The sequence below is a fragment of the Parus major genome, chromosome 2 (genome assembly GCF_001522545.3).
Source record: "Parus major isolate Abel chromosome 2, Parus_major1.1, whole genome shotgun sequence".
NCBI lineage: Eukaryota > Metazoa > Chordata > Aves > Passeriformes > Paridae > Parus > Parus major.
In genome coordinates, this window is record NC_031769.1 from 90619781 (window position 1) to 90634617 (window position 14837).

General features: G+C 36.0%; 1 protein-coding gene across 1 annotated transcript in view; it reads right to left on the bottom strand.

Moving 5' to 3' along the window:
- Positions 1–10907, bottom strand: part of LOC107200547 (dynein heavy chain 5, axonemal-like) — a 147771-nt gene extending 136864 nt beyond the window's left edge. Inside the window, exons 1-11 of the mRNA XM_033519374.1 lie at positions 10881–10907; positions 9776–9964; positions 9594–9668; positions 7154–7240; positions 5938–6009; positions 5273–5374; positions 4166–4352; positions 3249–3414; positions 3039–3132; positions 1810–1908; positions 324–505 (exon numbers count right to left, since the gene is read on the bottom strand). Coding sequence (XP_033375265.1) covers positions 324–505; positions 1810–1908; positions 3039–3132; positions 3249–3414; positions 4166–4352; positions 5273–5374; positions 5938–6009; positions 7154–7240; positions 9594–9668; positions 9776–9964; positions 10881–10907 — 1280 coding nt within the window. The remainder of the gene's footprint in view (positions 1–323; positions 506–1809; positions 1909–3038; positions 3133–3248; positions 3415–4165; positions 4353–5272; positions 5375–5937; positions 6010–7153; positions 7241–9593; positions 9669–9775; positions 9965–10880) is intronic.
- Positions 10908–14837: the final 3930 nt, after the last annotated feature.

Genomic DNA, 14837 nt, shown 5'->3' on the forward strand with positions numbered 1-14837 from the left:
TGTGCTTTGGTATAAAAAAAATTGTGGACAGTATATCAAGTGTTGTATACTAGTATATATTACACAGTTTCCAATAATAGGATTTTTCAAAATAGACAGTAAATTTGCAGAGTACTTAATTCTATACAGAATTAGTAGTTACCAGATTAAATAGTAATTAAATTAATCAAATTAAATTAAATTAAATAAATAAATATAGGTATCAGCGATTAGCAGGAGGACAAAGGGCTACTTCAATTTACCTATTAATATTCTTGATGATTAATCTGTAATTTTACTTCTAATGTCAACAACAGAAGATAAAATTATTAAAATTCTATCACCTGTCCAGGTCCCAGATTTTTGAAACACCTTCACATAGATAGGTCTTGCATGTGTTAATAATTTGGTTGGTGATTTTAAGAAACAGGGATGTCATGCGCTCTGACGTGTTGAAGTACGGTGATGTACAGTAGATCATACAGACAGTGTTCATTAAACTGGGAATGTGTTCCATCACTGTTACCTATAACAACAAAAAAAAATGGGAAAGACAGAAATCTGAATTTGCTGAAGTTTAACACAATAAGAAGTGTGACGGCTCTGGTAATATGTTTGTCGATGGACAAAAATCTTTTTGTAGTTTTGTCATTACAAAATGGGCCATCCAATTCACTTGTGGGGAATTGTCTGGACCAAGACAAAAGGCATGGAAAAAGGGCAATGAATAAATGAATAGATCTTTCACAGATTGTGATCTTCCACAGGAAAACCAGAGCCTCTACTCTGCTTGGCCATGGCCTCCAGTATAGGAAGGTGCTGTAATCTGCTTTGCAGAGGAACATACTACTTGAGGAAAATAGGTCATACACTCTTGGAAAAGTGTTGGATTTCTGTAGGAAGGACAAAGAAAGTTGGCCTTTGCTCATTTTGCCTTGATCTGTACAGAAGAGAAATCCAGAAGGGAGAGACAAGGCAACAATAATTTCATGTTTACTGGACGCTGACCTATAGCTTTCTGTCCCACAGAAATACTCCAGAGAAATCCATGCAAACCAGATACACTGAGAACTCAGAACATGAGACTGGTCTAGAAAAGGGTAAAAAATGGTATGGTATCTAAAAGTCAAGTCCAATATGGCAGAATAGTGAATATTTGCAAAAGAAGTGCAGTGTAAAACAGTAGAATGAATTCAAAACAGATCAAGCTTTGAAAATATTATTTAGAAAAATTGTTACCAACTGGATTATGTGTAAATGTTCTGAACTATGGAAGCTTAGACAATTTTGTCTATTGTCTGTATATTTAAAATTCATGTTCTTACTTACAAAAATGAGACCCATATGGTTATTAAAATAAGTTTTATCAACCAGGATGACAGTGCTATCTACAAGAGAAACAGCTTTAACCTGTAAAATAAGTGGAAGCTGACCAATTTCAGCTCAACCCAAGGTTTAAGATCATTTTATAACTTTTGCAATAAAACAATCACAAGTAATTCCTAAATAAAGCATGCAGACAGAAGAGCTGCCATTGAGACCCAAGCTCACAAAGGCAATTCAGCTCATTATGGGGTTAAGAAAAACACAATCTAAGGCTTAGTTTTTTCATATCCTTCAATTATCTTATGAAATGATAACTACTTAAAAAAAAAAAAAGTATTATTACATCTCATTAATTCAAAATCAGTAAGCTCAATTCACTAATGCCTAAGGAGTTAAGCTGTCCACTAAGAGTTAAATATTAAAAGGAAAAATAGCTTTTTTACAGTAACAGAAGCCCTTCCTTTCTTTTCTGAATTTCACATTAAGTGCCTTTAAAGTACTTACAGGTGAAGCACTGGCAAGCGGACCAAAAAATTTATCCAGTGCATACAAGTACCTCACATTGTCTTTAGCTTCATTGGCAGCAATTGTTATACTACCATCCTGAAGGGATGAAAAAAAAGCAAGGAATAGAATTATTACTGTGAAAATTTTCTGAACAGGCTCTTTCTCTTCTACAGCACACAAGGCTATGATTAAATCTGGCAAACACATTCCCACAGAAGCGCTTTCAAATACGCTATTTATTTTTCACAAAAGAAATAACTGCTTTTACATGCAAAAATTGATAAAACCTTCCAAGGTCAGCAACATTTTGAATGTTATTTAAAGCAAGTCCTTATTTATACCTCCAAAACTTTTTCCTCTTCATGGTTCCAACTTAGATTTTAGAATGGTTTCAGCACTGGACCCATTCTACAGAACTTAGACAAGATCCCTGAAATGTTACTTCAGGAATCTTCCCAGCATTGTTTAACAAACATTTCTAAGGGACAATGAATTCACAACTAATATCTGTATATCCTCATGTTCGTGTCAGGTGAAACTATCCACTACTTAGGGGGCTAATTTCTTCCTTAGGAAGAAAGAAATCTAATTCATCATCCTTGGCTTGTACTGGCTCTGTACAGACACTTTTATCCAAATTTCATTTATCATAAAAGTTTGCAAATATGGTAATCACAAAATCAAAAACTCTTCCTGGTCTATTCTTAAAGCAGTAGAATACATTTTTAAGCAATAGAAGGGGTGGGGGTGGGTGAGGGTCTCATTTACTGTATATGATCTACAGCTTATTTTCTGGCTTGCCCACAATTCTGCCTGATAAGCTATCCACTTGTATGAAGTAGCAGTCATGACACTAGAAGTCCTCTCTCAACAATTCTAAAAGCATTATGATGGACTTTCAGACTACTACAGTTGATCTGCACAGCGTTCAGCTTGTCAGAGACAGAAAAATGTTGTATTGCTGCACTGCTTTACTTTCATACAACCTATCCACCTGTAATGTTAATAAAAGACACATTACAAAAGCATTGACTTCTTTTCAGGTTTTCTATTTAATTTCAGAATCATTGATGCTATGCGTGCTAACAAACGGATAACAAACCACAGCATAAAGCCAGCATAAATGCTCAAAGTTATTTTTATTTTTAGCATTATGTTCAGTTCTGTATATATTACAAATACAGTACTGTAATAATTTACAATTCTAATTAGCAAGTAGTAATTACCAGTTCCTTCCACTGTTTTAATGTCTTTGATCTTGCTGCCTGAAGAATGCTTATAATTTTCTTTACTCTTGAACTCTTGATCTCGTCTAAAAGGCTTTGAAGAAAGAAATGTATTTAATACTCTCTCTCTGGAATAAAAGTTAACACTTATTTTTAAAAAAATCTCTTTTTTTTTTTAAGATTCTGTGAGAAATAATGCAGGGATTTCACCTGTTAAATGATGACATTCTTGACTTCCAGTGTTCCAGCTCTGCAGATGGACCAACATCATCAGCTTCTCTTCTAATTTGTTCACTCTCCACTAAAACCTGTCTAATCTGCTTGGTCCAAATCATGACCACTTCTTCAAGTTTCTCAGTGACCTCTGTGTTAGTGCCTTCAAAACCATAGAATTGGACAGTCTTATAAGCACCAAGAAAAAAAAATACAGAAATTTAAACAACAGAAGCAAAGTGTTCTTGCCAAGCACAATCTGACAGTACATAAACTCTGTATATTTGAATCACTGGCCAGCAGGAAAAGATTAAGGCTGTAATAGCAAGATGCACACATATAATTCTTGTGTGTACCTACTCTGTTACTACTGCATATCCTTTACAATGGAAGCATTTAGAAATACAGCAAGTTCATAAGAAATGGTAGAAAGCTATTGTTGAAAGAGACATAACTACTCTTTTTCTTATAAAAACACATATGTGAATAATTTTTTTTTAGAAATACAGGTGTTTTTATTCACTTAGTCAGACAACATTGGATAGAATTTTCCCAGTATCAAAGGAAGTGAATAGTACACACACTAGTATATTGATTCACTCAGCAGCTACTTGGCCAGTAAACTAGGAGGGATCCAGACTGCTGCTTGCATAATAGATCAAGTAACTATCTAATTCTTTAAGATCTATGAACTAAAGTATGGGCAAATGATTGATGGTCTTATAATTAAACAATCACAAACCTGGCAAAAGTAAGCAGAAAAATGTATACAGCTCAGGGAAGATGAATTAATTCTTCAAAGTAGATGTTTACTAACGACATAACATTAGCAACATTTATTAATTACATAACATTAGTAGTGTTTCTTTTATAAACAGCACCATTGCATTTGCTCTAGTGTAGGAATTACTCACCTGCAGTTATGTAATCAGATGGGTTCTGTAAGTTTCTGACATAAATATCAATATCCACTTTTTTGAGCTGAATTTTATCTTCTATATTCTGTCTATTTGATGACAAAGTACTCACAAATTTATCCACTGCATACAAAAACTCTTGTATCTGGCTGTTCTTCAAGCCTTCTTTCACAGCTCCCCAGTTCTGATTTATGCAAAAACAAAAAAAGTGAGGGTCACACTTCCTTTTGTTTTTTGACCACAAAAGGCATTTTTCATTAGAAAATTATTTCTAATTCATGGCAGTATATAAAGATTTATCAATATTCCCTTTAAAATATACTCATCAATACTTTAAAGTGTACATTGATTTAATTATTCTGTTAGACAAGAAGAGACAATCAAGCAAAAGGCTCTAAGAAATGAAAGTCTCTGACTTCACTCTGACTTGACTCTGAAGTCAGCTGTCACTGATTTCACACTGGATTATATTTTATTTAGTGTTATTTTTCTCCTTCTGAACAGAGAAAACAGACTCTAATCTCCATTTCTGCTCCTGGAGACAGAAAATGTGTATGGTAGCGTATGGTAACAGCACACACCACCCTCATACTCAGCAGACAGTGAACTTCTTTTTATTTGACACCTCTGAATGCGTGTTTCCAGAGCTAACTGAACAAACTGCGGTGCTTTACGAGAACCACAGAATAAGGACAACTCAAAGAAGCTGGATATTCTGGATATAACACTGTTCTTGCTGTTCATGCTCCAGAATAAAGTCATGGACTGACCCCTTGTGTTGCCATAAGGACTTGACACTTCTTTCAATCCAGGTTTTTATTTTTCATAAAGTCATCACAGCTTTACCTTGGCATAGTTGCTGTGTTATATTCTCCTTTGTCATATTAATTAAAGCTGGCACTATTGCTTGAAAATTAACACAGCTACATGAATTTCAAACATTTGTCTACATACAAATTGCATGAGTCTCATACAGGCTTATATTAGACTTTCATTTTCTTATATCCTCTGTTCTAGGTCCAACAGATGTACAAACAGAACTGCAGCAGCAACATGCCTTACTTCCACATGTTCTTGAGAAAAATAGATGGACTGCTTGATTACCTGTTGGGATTTGAGTGCTGGTATCATGATCTGAGACAAGAAGAATTCCAGTCCCTGGAGGATGTTGCCATTAGTACAATCAAACATGCCAAAATTCACCTCCTTTGGGAAGAAACAAAAGTTAGCTCAATGCATGTTGACTTCTGCAGCATTACACTATTTGAGTGAAATTTAAATACATTCACAGTCCATAACTATGTAACAGAAATATCTCTGAAAGTCAGAAAAGGCTGTTACAGTACATTTTTAAACACAACAAGCTATGAGAGGCTGGAAAACCTTATGTTGGTTTCAAGAATTATCTTTATTTTAGAAGTTTAAAAGATACAGTTTAAGTGCAGCATTTCAATAATTTAGGCTCATTACTTAAAATCTTCTGGTTTAGGCCTCTATTCCCTATTGTCATTAAAATTTATATCTTAATGACTAATTAATGATTTTTATATAATTAAAATCTTGGGGTTTAATAATACTGCAGTAGCTAATTTATAAATCAGTAGAATTTTACTTTATTACAAATACTTACTCTTATGAAAAAGAAATTCTGTCAATCATACAACTAGACATTTTCATGAAAGCATTCCCTATTTTTTTCTGACTCCAGTTGCACGATTAAAAGTCTGAAAAAATATGAACCTGTGAATACTGCATGATTTTGCTCTGACCTGAGAGACATTTGATGCAGTTATAACTTCATCTGATGTTCTTAGGAAAAATGCACAAGTTCCTGTAAAGTCCTGTAAATAGGACCAAATGCATACAATTACAAAGAAGACATGTACATGTATACAGTAATAGTAATTTACTTTAAAATGTACCTACCCTAAAAATGTGCTGAAAACAAAACTGTAAAAAATCAATTACTCAAAAAGATAGTGAAACTGTTTGCAGGATATTTGAAAATCTGCCCTTCTCAAATCAAATACTGTTTTTTTCCTGTCTGACACAAGAATGTCAAATATGTCCTTTTGGACAGACTGATTCAGTGTTGCACCTCTACTAAGAAAATGCAGTTCAGGGAGAGCTTGTGAGCTAGGCTATTTCCTATTATTGTACGTGAACTATGCTTATTTATCTATTTATCCATTAAACCTAATAACAAACCTAATAATAACTCAACTTTGGCAAATTTGAAAAGCCATTCTAGTTGGCCCAATTGGCAGAGGAATGAACCTCACTCTTCCCTTGAAAGCAAGGAAGAATTCTTCTGCTCTGTCCTTTCTGGCATTACATTTCTGGTATTACAATGTTAACATAAGCTCTTTGGGCCTGATAAGAAACAACAGCAATAACAACAAAAGGGAAAACCAAAGCACCACCAGGCCTTATTCAAAGACCATTGTATATGAAGAGTCGATTTCCCCCAAAAGAGATTGAAAAAACAAAAATTAATCAAAAATCTTCATGACAACTCTGAATATATTGTTGACTAATGCTTAGATACTACAGGGAAGAAGTTATTATAAAAGTTTGAACGGAGAAAGGACTTATTAAAGGTATTCTTTTGAGTAATGTGCAGTATTACTACATGAAAGGGCATAGAAAACCACTGAAGAACTGCACTTTTAAAACAGAAGTGCACAAGTCCTGGAAGATACTTAACATGCAGTCATTATAAAAATGTTAGGATCTTCAATTTTTAACAAGTCTGTTAAAATATTTGTCCTGCTCTCCCCTCAGATAGTGAAATCACTACTTCTTTACTGGTGAAGGCCAACCTCAGCTCAAGAAATGCTGTGAGACCCTGAATTATGAGAACAGAGACTAAGTATTTAAATATCTATCCAAGAATTATGAAAAATTGTATGACACTGCAGAACTGTTATGCCTTTTCAATATTTTACTTTTTAAATGACATCTAATGAATTTTTTCAACCATACCTCAGTAGAACCCATGGTAATAAATAACTTCTTCTGAGGCAAATTGTTTGTTGACCCATCTGGCCTCAATGATGCACTCGACTTTTGCTAGCAATTAAATTATAAATAAGAGGTTAATAAAATAGAAACTATATCATACAAATACTTCATCCATTTGAATATGTGAATTATAACTAAGTTTATTTTGATTCAGTATTTAATTCCCATTTAGAAATCACGAGGTGTGCATTCTCTGGAGAATAAGTTTTGCCCAAATCCCAGTAAACAGTTTCATAGCCCCATTCTTTCAGAAATAAAAAAAATAAATTAAAAAAAAAATTAAAAAAAAACCCTGCCAAAAAGCAAAAGGGGGAAAAAAGTCAGAAGAGATAACTAAATTAAATCCAAAGTGTTTCCTTGTGAAACTTCCTCTATTAAAACAAACTGAATATCTCACACAAAGAATCATATGCTTGGTCTGCAAAGTAATAATGAAACTGTGAATGGGAATCACAAGCAATGCCATCATCTAGATCCTGCCAACAATGCAAAGAAATTTAGTTCTCTGCCCATTGCTTTAACCAGACATCACAGAAAAATTTCCTCTGTGGGAAGCTTTGCTGCCACTGGCTCCTCTCCACTGAGATGTATTTAACCTCTTCTCTTTGAAGGAACAAAAAAGCTTAAACCTAATAAAGACCTCCTTCCCTCTAATTATGTGTCATGTATTTTGTAAAATAATCTGTTGAAACTTGGAAGAATGTAACAGAAAATAACGTGGGAGAAGCTTGCAGGTATATTTCTCTTTAAAGTTAAGGAGAGCCTTCTTCCTAGAAAGTCAAGTGTTCAGCTCTTGCTAGACTAAATATGTGATGTGTGATACACAGGAGTGGCTCCTCACTTCCACCCCAAATCAGCATCTGCTGACCCCCACACATGGTTTCAAGTGAACATCATGCACCTAAGATGGTGAAAAAGAGAGATGAAGGGATGAGAAGCAGCAGATTTGATAAATCCTGGTAAGGACATGACTACTAGTCAGGCCAATAGTTTGCCCTGCTCAGTCTTTTGTCTCCAAGAGCAACAGGGCAAGCACATCTAATACTGCTCTTAATTGAACTCCAATTCTCCAATGTGCTTGATATCAAATTGTTGACAGAACAGTCAAATTAATGAGATCTCTTCACTCTTAAGAATGTGGTGGAAAATGCTAGAAATGGCATTCATACTTTCCGTCAGAAATATTTTTATGCTATGTTGCTTCTGAAACAGAACACTCATAAATTATTTTTTTTACGGTTAAAGGGGTCAAAATAAAACACAATTAAATGCAGCAATGAAATGTTTCATTTAGCCCAGGCTGGGCATTTATTTCTGATTTGTCAGTTAAGGAAAACAACGTCAAGATTCTTTGTTTCATCTTGATTTAAGTCAGAGAACAAGACATTTATCCCAGAAATGTGAATGCCTAGTCTCACTGAAATGAAAAATTGATTAAACTGTTTTGACAGCAGAGCTCATTCTGTGCTTTGCAAAGTCTCTAAGCAATTCCAGTACCACTCAAAAGTTCTTTTAATTTATCTAGGCTATAATGATTCTGTAATTCATTCTGCATTTAACTGATGATCAAGAACTATCAATCAGTTTTTCTCCTCAACAAGCCCAAAATACCACCACAGGGTGAGTTAGCTCTCCTACCATGGCTCCTCACTGGCATAATTTGAAAGGACTTATGAAGGACTTCTGCAGTTCTGGAAACCCACAAGAGTTGTGTAAGGCAATGTGAAGGCCACTTGCCACCTTCTGATATCACACATTCAGTGGAAGTGGAACAAATTATTTCGCTCTTTATGCAAAGGCTTTTCCTTCACAAAACTTAAAGGGAGAAAAATATAATTGGGGGCCACAATTGCTTTATTTCTAGTCACAGTTTTCAAAACTTATTTTCTGCAGAATGGGACAGACCTGAACATGATGCCACCTTAATTTAGAAAGAAATTGCACCATTTTTAACCTCCTGAATGAGTGCTTTGTCCATAGTGGAGTTGGTGCAGTTCAAACCAAAAGAAAATAAACTGATTATTACACAGACAGCTCCCCCATTCCTATAATACTTATGCTAGCTAATCTAGTATTTTAGAGTCTAAATACCATGAACACTTTGTCTCAATTATCTCTATCACTTTTGAAATCTGAATTTTTACTCTACTTGGCCATTTTTAAGTTTTCTTTTGTGAAAACAAGAACAGTATTAAACTATGCCACAAAACATCCTCCAATTTCCATGTAAGTCAAGATGGAAGCATTTAAACAGTGAGGTCCAAGTTCTTTCCACAGTGTCATAAATAGCAAAAAAAAGGAAAAAAAATTCCATTAAGATTTTTTAAATTTTGCAAGAGTTATGTGATTTATTTTTTTTTAATGTAAATTTGCTTTTGCAGAAGCAGTAATGGAAACATACCTGCAATACATCTTGGTAAAAGAAGATCAGCTTTTTAAGTCCACTAGGGGCAAAGAATTGTTCTATTTGTTCAAACTAAAAAAAAAAATAAAAAAATACAATTGTAGTTAATTGTGAGATAGTTTCAAAACACTGAAAAATTTGGAAATATTTCTTTTAGTAACAATTTAATTAATATTTACCTTGTCATCAGAAATAATAGTCTCCTCCACTTGCTGCTCACTCAAGTCTATCCCATCTGCTAATCTTGATATCAAATACCTGTGCCTTCCGTCAATCTGAGCTCTTCTCTCCTCTTTGGTTACTTTGGCTTGCTTGGCTAATTCTTTTCTGCTTTCACTGGAAAGTACTATACTTTTCTTAACAGCAGACTACAAAATAGAAGTTTGTTATAGAGAGATTATTTTTCCTCACTTAAGGTTTGTATTTTGTATTGTTGATCTTTAAGCTGGTTTCATAAACTACTTCAAGCAGGAACATAAAAAAATTACATGTAAGGAATGTACAGGGAAAAGAATAATTAATAACAAAAAAGAATAACAGTAATAATTAACTTGCTAGGCCAGAATTATTTCTCAGTATAAAGCTGCTATGAAAACTACATAACTGAAACTCCAGGATCTCAGAACTAAATGTGGATCCATACTAAGGTCACAATACAAATTTAGCACTATAGCATCTCTAATTCAAATCTCAGCTTTGGGAATCCAGGTTCCAAAATTCTGCATGTCCATATTCCAGATTAAGGATTGATATCTGTACTACCAGCATTTTAATATATAGTATCAAGTTATTACCCTAAAAGAAATAAATAAACCAAACCACTATAAAATCAGTTACCACAGGAATAAATATAAAATTGATGATCAATATACAGATCATATAAAGGTAGCAGCACAATTATAAAGAGGATTTATGTAAAAAAAAGTATTTTTCAAAATCTTCTTATCAGTGTGAACAAGACTGAAAATAGATATGGTGACTAATATTTTTAAGACAACAGAAAATCTTCGGAAGCTATATGGAAAACTAAAGATTTGTGTAAATAAGTAACCACACTGATCATTTCCCTCTATACATAGCTCCCACTGACATAAGTGACTGGGGTTTGAAAGTGTCTGAAGTGTCTCTGTATCTTACAGTTTTACCAGAGAGAAAAAAAGGTAAAATACATCACTTCCCAGTAGTCTACATTAATTGGAATTTTAATTAATCAATCCCACTCTTAGATTAAAAAACAAAAAGGCTGGCCAACTTCCACCTTCACTTCTTACCGTTTGGTCTTACCCCAGACTCTGAATGGATGTTTTCCATCCACTATTGTCTCTACCTGCACCTCTTAGAGACCAGGAGACAGTGACCATGTCTGAATACCTGTAGTTGTTGGTCAGTACCCTTCTGATATCTCTAAAAGCTGATTGTGATTCCCAACTCATCTATGTCAGTCTTTTATCACCTCTGGTTTCCATGTCAACAACTGGATCTGTTATTTTGCATAGGCCTTCCCTAATGCAGTGTCCTTATTCAAGTGTTCTTAAACAACATTAATTTTTAACTTGGCAAAGAATAGGTATTAACCAGTAGATGACAAAATAAATACATCAAAGAACCCAAAATCCCAGCAAGACACATAGTGAGCACAGAAAGTCAGTGCCCTAACACTGTAGACACTTTTGAGTGGTTCACTGTTCTTTTCCTTGCAATTAACAGAGACTGAAGGAACTCAGCATGCTTCAGCATTAGACAAGCTTTTGTCAGTGTAGACTTAAAGAAAAATCTGTATAGAAGAATACTTAGTGAACAAAAGATAGTTGTGTCACTACATGCTTTAGAACAAAAACACTTGCCGGAAGGACAGTAGTCAAAGATGATCCTGTGACAGCAGATCCTAGCTCGGTGCTCCGTGTCTTCAGGCTCTCTCCATGTCTCTGATATTTGCTTTCTGTCTCTAGTTAAAAGCAATTACAAGTTCTAATTATTCAAGCGCATCAAATGCATTTACAAGACCTGCAGTGTTGTGTCTTCATATTTGCTAGCTAACATCTCACACTGGAGAAAAAGAGACCATTTTATTTCTCAAAAAATGACATTTACATCCCATCATTGGCAGCAAATAGGACCCCCAGTGGAGCATGCAGTAATGCTTATGAGCAGCTCCAAACCAAACTTCTATGAATTACTGTTTAATCTATTTTATATAAATAATAAGATTGTGACCAAAATTAGAATTCTAATAGCCTGGATTTCCATATAAATTTTCTATAAAATTGTATCTCTTTTTGCCTGATTAATATGTATATACAGAGTCATAGAATGGTTGAGATTGGAAGGGATACTGCTCAAGCATAATCTCAAGTATTAGAGCCAGTTGTCCAGGACTGTTTCCATATGGCTTTTGAGTATTTCCAAGGATGGAGACTCCATAACCTCCCTGGGCAATCTGCACCAGTGCTCGGTCACCTTCACAGTGTTTCCTGATGTTCAGAGAGAACCTCCTGTGTTTCATTTTCCACCATTGCCTCTGGTCCCATCACTGGACACCATGGAGAAAAGCTTGAGTCCTTCTTCTTTACACCTCCCTTCAGGCATTCACATGCACAGAGAAGAACCCACTCAGACATAGCTCTTATCCTTTCCTCATAGGAGAGGTGGTCTACTGTTTCCATCATTTTCATGGCCCTTCACTGGACTCTTCCCAGTATATATATTCATGTCTCTCTTGGAGTGGGAAGGCTAAAACTGGACACCCTACTTCAGGTGAGGCCTCACCAGTGCTGGATGGAGAAGATGGATCACTTAACCTGCTGGCAATACTCCTTATCGACTCCACAGTATCATCAGCCTCCTTTGCCACAAGAGCCATTCTTGGATCATGTTCAATTTCCTGTCCACTGTGAATCTCAGATTCTTTCCTGCCAATCTGTTTTCCAGCTGTTTCAGCTAGTATTGTTGCATGAACTTGTTCATCCCAAGGTGCAGGAATTTTCTCCAGCCTCTCAAGGTTCCTCTGGATGGCAGCAGAACTCTCTGGTGCACTGGCCAACCCTCCCTTTTGTGTGTTATCAGCAACCTTGCTAAGGCTACCCTCTGCCCCATCATCCAGATCATTAATGAAGATGTTGAAAAGGGCTGGACCCCATACTGACCCCTGAAGTACACTGCTACCTTCTGGGCTCCAGCCAGACTTTGTGCTGCTGATCACCATCCTCTGGGCTTGTCTGTTCAATGTTTTCAATCCATCTCACTTTCTGCTCAGACAGCCCATACTTCAATAGCTTCACTATGAGGATCCTTTGCTGTAAAGGAGCAAAGGGAAAATTTAAATTGTAACTGCTCATCAGCAGTACTTTGTAAACCAGGAACAACCTGGCATAGAGAGAAAGAGGGTCCAACTGCAGAAGGGGTCAAGATGTCTGGAAGCAGGAGTACCAGAGGCAGAACAATCCCTTTTAAGGAAGTATAGTTTCCCTTGGTGGTAAGAAACAGCCACAGCTTGTCTCGTAGTCATCCAGGAATGCCTGGCTCAGAATCTACCTTTGGGCAGCAGAGCTGGTGCTGGGGGTGGACCCAAGGCTGAGCTGAGGTGCTCCATGCTGATGCTCACAGGACTGGTGGTGGTGCAAGTGTATATAAGGAATTGCTTCAAGAAGCATCTTTGCAGACTTCCTGTAGAATCAGTTATGGTTTTAAGACTGTCCAATGCATTGTTCATTATTTTCTTATATATATTTCAGCACAAATGTGTGTTTAACCCACCAATAAGGGAACAATAAAAATTCTCAACAGGAGAACATCAAAAGCCTTAGTGAAGAAAAGGCTTCACCTTTTCTCACCTCACCTTTCCTTGCAAATCAATCTCACCAATCATTTCCTTGCAAAAGGAAATTAGGTTGATAACACATTTTTTCCCTTGCTGAATGCATGCTGACTACTCCCAGTCATCTTCTTGTCCTTCGAATGTCTGGAAATGGTATCTGGGATTAGCTGATCCACCACCTTCCCAGGGACTAAGATGATGCAACTAGCCTTTAGTTCTCTTTTTTGCCCTTCTTGAAAGCACGAGTGGCATTAGCTTTCTTCATGGCCTCACACCCCTCTTTCCAGTTGTCATGAATATCTATTTATTCAGTACTCTCTAAAGTGATCTTCTTCTACAAGGTCAGGGAATACATAAGCAAAGTGGACATCAGTAAGGGATGCACCCACAGGCACAGAGGGAGATAACTGTGTTCAGTGACTTTTGAACTAATTTGATCTATTACCACTGTTAAAATATTCCAGCAAAATGATACTATATTATGTGTCATACTGTAAAGTATACTATATTACGGAGCACTACTCATTTTAATTCCTACTATGATTCAACATTAGGAAATCTGCTATGGTATCAGAGTTGTACTGTGGATGACCCTGTACATACATACATATATATGTGTGTGTGTGTGTGTGTATATGTGTATATATGTATGTGTCTGTGTCTGTGTGTATGCATATATGTGTTTATTTATGCATACATATTTATTTATAAAGCTGAAAATGGCACATTCAGCACACACAGTTCTTACACTGGCAGATTCAGAATAGCACATACTCACCCAGTATATGTAAACTTAAACACTCTACTTAATAATTGGTTTCTCATTTTGTTCTTGTATTTTTTTTCCCCATATAAAGCTGACATGAAGTACTTAATATTTTTTCCCTTACCTTTTTTTATAGCAATGAGAGGTGGAGAGAGATCAATCTGAGGTTTAGAAGAAAGTTCTGTTGTTCTCAGTTGCTCTGATTCCTCCTGTGCAGAGTGACTATGAGAGGAACTGGGCTCATCTGGTCCCCCTAACTCGGTTTCACCTCCCAGAGTCTCCTCCATTTACACCAGCACACAGCAATCAACCTAAATCAACAATACAGGAAAAGACTACACAGTGTAACACTGCAATAAAGACACTTTCAGTATTTTTATCCCTGTTCCAGCATCAGTCTGTTAGACTAGCAAGGAAAGGGGGGAAAAGTACCTCTGCTTTCAGTCGGTGATTTTAAAAGAGAAGATCTAAGTAGTTTTCGAAATGATAAAAGCTTCTTTAAGGGTGCCTGGTTACCAAAATTTTATTTCTAATTGCATAACTATACTTTCCCTCCAGCCAGACTGCCGCAGGTGGGAACTCACGCCCTGGGGGACAGGTTAAGCTCTTTCCGAAGCTGCTGCAGGCGCAGGTTCCGCTGCGAAGCGCTGGGCACCGAGCG